The 8,423-nt window shown below is 43.6% G+C and overlaps 1 protein-coding gene across 4 annotated transcripts in view; it reads right to left on the reverse strand.

The window, feature by feature from the left end:
- Positions 1 to 8,423, reverse strand: part of sbf2 (SET binding factor 2) — a 120,540-nt gene that overhangs the window by 65,627 nt on the left and 46,490 nt on the right. For all 4 annotated transcript variants that reach the window (XM_053635194.1, XM_053635193.1, XM_053635192.1 and 1 more), the window contains exons 6-7: positions 7,734 to 7,839; positions 1,944 to 2,076 (exon numbers count right to left, since the gene is read on the reverse strand). In XM_053635194.1, coding sequence (XP_053491169.1) covers positions 1,944 to 2,076; positions 7,734 to 7,839 — 239 coding nt within the window. The remainder of the gene's footprint in view (positions 1 to 1,943; positions 2,077 to 7,733; positions 7,840 to 8,423) is intronic.

An 8,423-nucleotide genomic window follows, 5' to 3' on the forward strand; every position in this document is an offset into this window, starting at 1 on the left:
TCCTTGTTAATATTTTAACATGCATCATTTTTGCTTCTTATGATACTTATGAATGTACAGATGTGACATCTAAGTCACAAGTTGTCACTTCAGCACGTAAACACTTTGTTTAATTCTTGGGGGGAAAAAAAAGAAAAGCTAACATGAGCACATGGCAGTAGTGAGTGATAACATTCCCACTGGAAAAATCCTAGAAATTTCCATTCGGTTCCTTTATCCACGACTGATGAAATGATGTTTCCACCCTACGATCGTTTGAGAACTCCTCCTACTCTCAGGATGCTATTACATATCTCACAAAAGTGAGTACACCCCTCACATTTTTGTAAATATTTGATTATATCTTTTCATGTGACAGCACTGAAGAAATGACACTTTGCTACAATGTAAAGTAGTGAGTGTACAGCTTGTGTAACAGTGTAAATTTGCTGTCCCCTCAAAATAACTCAACACACAGCCATTAATGTCTAAACCGCTGGCAACAAAAGTGAGTACACCCCTAAGTGAAAATGTCCAAATTGGGCCCAAAGTGTCAATATTTTGTGTGGCCACCATTATTTTCCAGCCCTGCCTTAACCCTCTTGGGCATGGAGTTCACCGGAGTTTCACAGGTTGCCACTGGAGTCCTCTTCCACTCCTCCATGACGACATCACGGAGCTGGTGGATGTTAGAGACCTTGTGCTCCTCCACCTTCCGTTTGAGGATGCCCCACAGATGCTCAATAGGGTTTAGTCCATCACCTTCACCCTCAGCTTCTTTAGCAGGGTGCAGTGGTCGTCTTGGAGGTGTGTTTGGGGTCGTTATCATGCTGGAACACTGCCCTGCGGCCCAGTCTCCGAAGGGAGGGGATCATGCTCTGCTTCAGTATGTCACAGTACATGTTGGCATTCATGGTTCCCTCAATGAACTGTAGCTCCCCAGTGCCGGCAGCACTCATGCAGCCCCAGACCATGACACTCCCACCACCATGCTTGACTGTAGGCAAGACACACTTGTCTTTGTACTCCTCACCTGGTTGCCGCCACACACGCTTGACACCATCTGAACCAAATAAGTTTATCTTGGTCTCATCAGACCACAGGACATGGTTCCAGTAAACCATGTCCTCAGTCTGCTTGTCTTCAGCAAACTGTTTGCGGGCTTTCTTGCGCATCATCTTTAGAAGAGGCTTCCTTCTGGGACGACAGCCATGCAGACCAATTTGATGTGTGCGGCGTATGGTCTGAGCACTGACAGGCTGACCCCCCACCCCTTCAACCTCTGCAGCAATGCTGGCAGCACTCATACGTCTATTTCCCAAAGACAACCTCTATATATGACGCTGAGCACGTGCACTCAACTTCTTTGGTCGACCATGGCGAGGCCTGTTCTGAGTGGAACCTGTCCTGTTAAACCGCTGTATGGTCTTGGCCACCGTGCTACAGCTCAGTGTCAGGGTCTTGGCAGTCTTCTTATAGCCTAGGCCATCTTTATGTAGAGCAACAATTCTTTTTTTCAGATCCTCAGAGAGTTCTTTGCCATGAGCTGCCGTGTTGAACTTCCAGTGACCAGTATGAGGGAGTGTGAGAGCGATGACACCAAATTTAACACACCTGCTCCCCATTCACACCTGAGACCTTGTAACACTAACAAGTCACATGACACCGGGGAGGGAAAATGGCTAATTGGGCCTAATTTGGACATTTTCACTTAGGGGTGTACTCACTTTTGTTGCCAGCGGTTTAGACATTAATGGCTGTGTGTTGAGTTATTTTGAGTGTACAGCAAATTTACACTGTTACACAAGCTGTACACTCACTACTTTACATTGTAGCAAAGTGTCATTTCTTCAGTGCTATCACATGAAAAGATATAATCAAATATTTACAAACATGTGAGGGGTGTACTCACTTTTGTGAGATACTGTATATGAGAAGTGTTATCTTATCTTATCTTTACACACCTGTATTTGAGAGGAAACATCAGGGCTTCTAAAGCTCGGCAGGCCTCGCCGAGTCTCTGGTAGCTGGTGGAGTGGAACAGAACCTTGTGTTCGGTCAGAACTGCGCAGAAAAGGCTCAGAACATTCTGGATGCCTGAAATGAAAATCAAAAACACAAAACTGCCATTAACATGCGTTCTATTACGAAACGCCTATCGACCGGACACGCTGCTACGAATTACGAAATCCTTCTAAAATTAAAACTGGAGTTGTTTTCGAGACTGAAGTCACGAACGGCGTTTATGCTACAGTCTGGTAAAAACGTTTCATTTCTAACCCATGAGACAGTCGCAAACAAAAAGACCAAAACAAAGACCAAATGTCCGGCGTAATGCGAACCAGGCGAGTTCAACCAGGCGTTACACGAGGGTCCTGGAACGCTGAATAATTTCACGCTATGCTGAAAGCAATCGCAGCAGCTCACGTTCCACATAAATCATCGCTTCATATTCGGCAATATGTTCATAAGCAGGATAAGCAGGCTTTACGCTTTCTGTAAACAATATAAACAGCAAAATCGACAGGCAGGAGGAGAGGAATGGTTTACAGTTCCTGTTATTGTTTGTTATCAACATACCGAGGAGATCATTAATCACAGGTTGGGGAAAGATACTGTCGAAAGGGCCAAACAGTGACAGAGGCATCCGCAAGAACGGCCCGGGGTCAGCGGTTCAGCTGTGTGTCAAAGTCTGACGGTCACCGACAAACAGGACACGATATGAACATGAGCAGGAGCTGAGCTACAAATGATGGAGAGCTTGGGAAATGAATATGCACTTTTTGTGTGTGTTTGTGTGTGTGTGTGTGTGTGTGTGTTCACTTTCTGGCATGCACACCTTCCAGAAAACTTTATTACCATCCACAAATAGCCACCATTAAGCAAAATAATGACTTCTCAAGGAAGAAAGTAATATTTTAGATTTATGTCTGCCTTCAACTCCATCATGTTTACATCGCCAGCTGCTGGCCTTGGCCTCTGTCGGAATAAACGCTTCGTTGCACCAGATAAACAGAAGACAACAGGTTTCATAATCTGAAAGATATCCAGCCACACACACACACACACACACACACACACACACACACATTGTTCTGTCCTCTTTCTCCCCGACCTTGAGGTATTTACTTATCTACTGGAAACAGCGGTCCATTTCCGACCCCAAATAAATGCAGGCCAACAGACAACAAGCTGAGGGCACGCTGCAGATGAACTACTTCCTGTTCCGCCAGGTCTGTGCTTCCTGCGGAACGAGGAACAAGACGAGGCTGGAGGACGTTCTCGAAATTTGACTTGGGAATCATGGGATTTGGCGTTCAGACCTATCAGGTGGTTTACCTGATGATGTTGCGATTGGTTACGGAGGGAGAGAAAAAAAACAAAATGTTGCAGTCACAGAGAAACAACGATACCAAGGAAGAAATTACTGAATCGGGCAGTTCCAACGTAGGGTGGACCTCTGCCAGGCCACAAATCAATCAATCACTCACTCACTCACTTACACCCTCCCTCCCTCCCTCACGCCCTCCCTCCCTCCCTCACGCCCTCCCTCCCTCAGCTACAAGTGCCGCTCCACCCATAACTGTTCTCATTGGTTAAGGACAAAAAAGTGCAGCCCCGCCCCGGTGTGCCAGCTACAGCCAGGTCTACTTGGCTCTGTCTGCAAGACAAACCCCAGGGTTTATATTAACGCCGTCGTTCTAACGCACCATTGTCTCTATAGTAACAGCTCATCCGCAGTCAGCGGCTCCAAGCAAGTCTAATGCAGTAATGACGCATCAAAAAGACATTCACATCGTGACATTTTCTGCAAAGATATTTATTCTGTAAAGAGATTTATTATTGTATTTATTATTAATCATCAAGATTTCCAGTAACATGACTCAGCGATTTAAAAAAAATAAAATAAATAAAATAAAAATAAAAAAGAGAAGAGAGGTCGGTGAAGGAATGAGCATTTACAGCTGCTATAACGGACGTGACAAATGGAGAAAAGCAAAAATTTGACGTGACGAGTTCATTAATAAACATATATTTGTATCCGCCGTTAAACTTGTGGTAAACAATTAACGAAACGCTTTACTGGAAAAGAAATGAACTCTCAGGTGGTATCGGTAGCTTCCTGGAAGATTTTATCCCTTGTTTACGTTCGACTTTTGCACCAAAATCTCTCGGCTGTTTAAGGACGTCTAAACAAAAATAAAAGGTAACGACCAACTTGACCAGCTTCCAGTCTCGAAGGTTTGTCTCACCACTCAGTTTATAACCAGGCAGTAACAAAGCATTAAACTTAACTCAGGCTTTTCACAAACTATTAAGCGAGTCAGTGTTCTCCAGAGACTGAGCTATTCTCACGCTGGTGTGGGTTCGATGGGGAAGCCTGAACATGCTGCATGGTTCACAGAGAAAGGGCTATGTGGCATGAAAAAAAAAAAAAGAAGAAGCAGAAAAAGCAGCTCCCGATGTTTAGTGGTTTTTAAGAGCGCATCATTGATCTCATAAATCTGGTTGTTTTTTTTGTTTTTTTTTAAACCCCTATGATTTAATAGAACGTTAATATCGTACAGCTCAGATCATTAAAAGTTCAACAGTTCAAGTCGATCTGCGCCAAAATGGACAGCGACCAAGTCATGGCTTCCAGTGAATACTGTTTTCAAGTGTTCCTAAAGGTACTTCAAGTTCAAATGGGCGGTTACAATTTGCAGACTGCGAGTTGTGCTTTGGTTTTGGTTTCAAACTCGTTTACCTACGAGGTCTCGCGTGACAAGGAGAAAGCCTTCGCTGCGTTTCAGCATCGGACGATATCTGGCTGGAGCGGAGCACGTAGACATACGAGACGTCCAACGGAATACGAAGTGCTCGTTGAATATTCTGGAATTCACATTAAGACGTCGCGCATGCGAGCCTAATCACGGCTGTTGTCTCGAGTTGGGTGAACGTGAAACACGTGTGTTCCTTGTTTGACGTAAGCCAGGCGCAGGAGAAAATCGAGGTGCGGATAATTTATCCGTCATACAAGCTCCCTGCCTTTTAACAATGCCCAGATTAAGTGCATCGCTGATAAACGTTTATTAATGTCTGCAAACCTACGCATGCTAACTATTACAGCATTCCACAGGAGGTCAATTCCTTTCGTTTTCGTGTGATACCGCACTTTCACGAGATGGGAGAATTATTTCCACTCATTGGAAGTGTTTAATGTTTCCTTTGACTTTTCCTCATGTATAACAAAATGTACAAAATGTGCTTGAAATCATTGCACAACCACACGTCAGAGCAGACGCTGTAAAAATGGGCACTTATAGAATTCTTGCGCAACGTCCCTGTGAGGACACCAAGAGCCGTTATAGTTCACTCTTCTCAATCATCACCGTAAAAATCATTTATAGTTTGTGTACAATATGGAATACACACTGAAGTCAAACCAACCACCAGAGACAGTAACATGGGCTCCTTAAGTCCAAACAGCTAACAACAACAACCTCATCCTAATCCTATTCCTGTAAATGTTCAACCCAAAGATTGTTTTTTTATCCTAATCATGATCAATGAGCTGCTAATCAAGTCTAATGAGCTGCTAATCAAGTCTAACGAGCTGCTAGTCCAGTCTAACAAGCTACTAATCAAGTCTAACGAGCTGCTAATCAAGTTTAACGAGCTGCTAGTCCGGTCCAATGAGCTGCTAGTCAGGTCCAATGAACCGGTAGTCGAGTCTAATGAGCTGCTTCAAGTCAAGACAATGGTCTGTTAGTCAAATCCAATAAGCTGCTAGTCAAGTCTAATTAGTTGCAAGTCAATTAAAATTAACTACTATTCAAGTCTAATGAGCTGCTAATCAAGTCCAGTGAACTGCCAGTAAAGTCCAATGAGCTGTTAGTCTAATAAACTGGCAGTCAAGATGAGTGAGCTGCTAGTCAAGTCCAAGGAACTGGTAGTCAAGTCTAATGAGCTGCTTCCAGTCAAGACACTGCAGTTAGTCAAGTCCAATGAGCTGCAAGTCAAGTTAGTCAAGTTGTTAGTCAATTCAGATTAACTACTATTCAAGTCCTATGATCTGCTAGTCAAGTCCTATGATCTGCTAGTCAAGTCCAATAATGTGTTAGTCAAGTCCAATGAGGCGTTAGTCAAGCCCAATGAGGCGTTAGTCAAGCCCAATGAGGCGTTAGTCAAGTCCAATGAGGCGTTAGTCAAGCCCAATGAGGCGTTAGTCAAGTCCAATGAGGCGTTAGTCAAGTCCAATGATCTGCTAGTCAAGTCCAATGATGAGTTAGTCAAGTTGTTAGTCAATTCAGATTAACTACTATTCAAGTCCAATGATCTGCTAGTCAAGTCCAATGATGCATTAGTCAAGTCCAATGATGCGTTAGTCAAGTCCAATGAGGTGTTAGTCAAGCCCAATGAGGCGTTAGTCAAGCCCAATGAGGCGTTAGTCAAGTCCAATGAGGCGTTAGTCAAGCCCAATGAGGCGTTAGTCAAGCCCAATGAGGCGTTAGTCAAGCCCAATGAGGCGTTAGTCAAGCCCAATGAGGCGTTAGTCAAGTCCAATGATCTGCTAGTCAAGTCCAATGATGAGTTAGTCAAATCCAATGAGGCGTTAGTCAAGGCCAATGATGCATTAGTCAAGTCCAATGATCTGCTAGTCAAGTCCAATGATGAGTTAGTCAAGTTGTTAGTCAATTCAGATTAACTACTATTCAAGTCCAATGATCTGCTACTCAAGTCCAATGATGCATTAGTCAAGTCCAATGATGCATTAGTCAAGTCCAATGAGGCGCAGTCAAGCCCAATGAGGCGTTAGTCAAGCCCAATGAGGCGTTAGTCGAGTCCAATGAGGCGTTAGTCGAGTCCAATGAGGTGTTAGTCAAATCCAATGAGGCGTTAGTCGAGTCCAATGAGGTGTTAGTCGAGTCCAATGAGGCGTTAGTCAAATCCAATGAGGCGTTAGTCAAATCCAATGAGGCGTTAGTCGAGTCCAATGAGGCGTTAGTCGAGTCCAATGAGGCGTTAGTCGAGTCCAATGAGGCGTTAGTCGAGTCCAATGAGGTGTTAGTCAAATCCAATGAGGCGTTTGTCAAATCCAATGAGGCGTTAGTTGAGTCCAATGAGGTGTTAGTCAAATCCAATGAGGCGTTTGTCAAATCCAATGAGGCGTTAGTCGAGTCCAATGAGGTGTTAGTCGAGTCCAATGAGGTGTTAGTCAAGTCCAATGATCTGCTGGTCACGTCCCATGATGTGGATAACTTATGGGTGTGGCCATGTCTGTACAATGGTGTGACATTTTCAGGAACTGAGGAAATTCATGAATACAACTATTACATAATACTACTACTATTTCAAAAGTGAAATTGTTGTATTCTATTGGCAGATCATTCTGCTTATTTCAAGCATCTATTTCTAGAAGAAGTATAACAGAACAGAACAGAATAAGACTTGAAATGAGTAAATATGTCTAGAAGTAGGCCTAAAAGGTCTTGTATGTTATATAACAATCTGATAATGAGAAATATTAGATACCTTGTCCTTTATTCAAGATATCTTCACCTGCTAATATATCGTGTGGTTTGGTTTTTTTTGCAGCGTTTGATGAATGAAAGGCTCGATTTCACCTAAAACGATACGTCCTCATGATTATAAATGAAACGTTAAACAAAAAGTAACGTTTGATTTGGTTAGGATGAATTACCTGATTGATAAATGGAAGAAAATGGAGGAAAAGATGGAGAATAATGGACTTGAGAGTGAGTAAGACCCACCTAGCTGCTGGAAGAGGAGAGCGACGCTTTTATTGGTAACTGGCAGGTCATCGTTGAGTGGAGTCTGGATCAGCTGTCGGTCTCCGGCTCCGAGAGAAAAGAGCTTCTGCGAATACGGACACAAACAGTGACGTCAGCATGCGTGCACAAGGCGACGACATAGAACGTAAACATGTTACAGTCTTAACGTTAATAAAGAGTAGCAATTGTGGAAAGCTTTAAGAGCGAATCACTGCCATGCTGCAGGATGAGTAAAGAACGGTAATGCTATGGACCACACCGCTCTCACATCACGTAAATAGTTTTGTGTGTGTTAAAAAAAATATTTAAAAAAGAGTGGTTGTGTACTCGTGATGTTGAATTTATCCTGTACCGTTACCACATCACAGCCGAATTCATTTCAGCCAGCGCAGTCGTAGTAGCACAGAGAAAACCCTAAATCATAGGTTTCCCGCAAAAATAAAACTGGCAAGCCTAGCAGCTGTCTACAGCAATACGCGTGAGAGTCAAAGTGCCGAGTGCAAACGTTCCCCGTGTGAGTTTCTGCAGGACGACGTTTAGCAGCGAACAAAAAAGACAAGGCAGGACGGGAGACACTGCGATTCCTCACATTCATACGAGTGGAAGTTGGAGTCGTGTTGAAGGAGGAGTTTGATCTCGCTGTGCAGCTGGAAAGAATAACGGCTGCAG

This window comes from Ictalurus furcatus, chromosome 10, assembly GCF_023375685.1.
Source record: "Ictalurus furcatus strain D&B chromosome 10, Billie_1.0, whole genome shotgun sequence".
NCBI classification, from domain to species: Eukaryota; Metazoa; Chordata; class Actinopteri; order Siluriformes; family Ictaluridae; genus Ictalurus; species Ictalurus furcatus.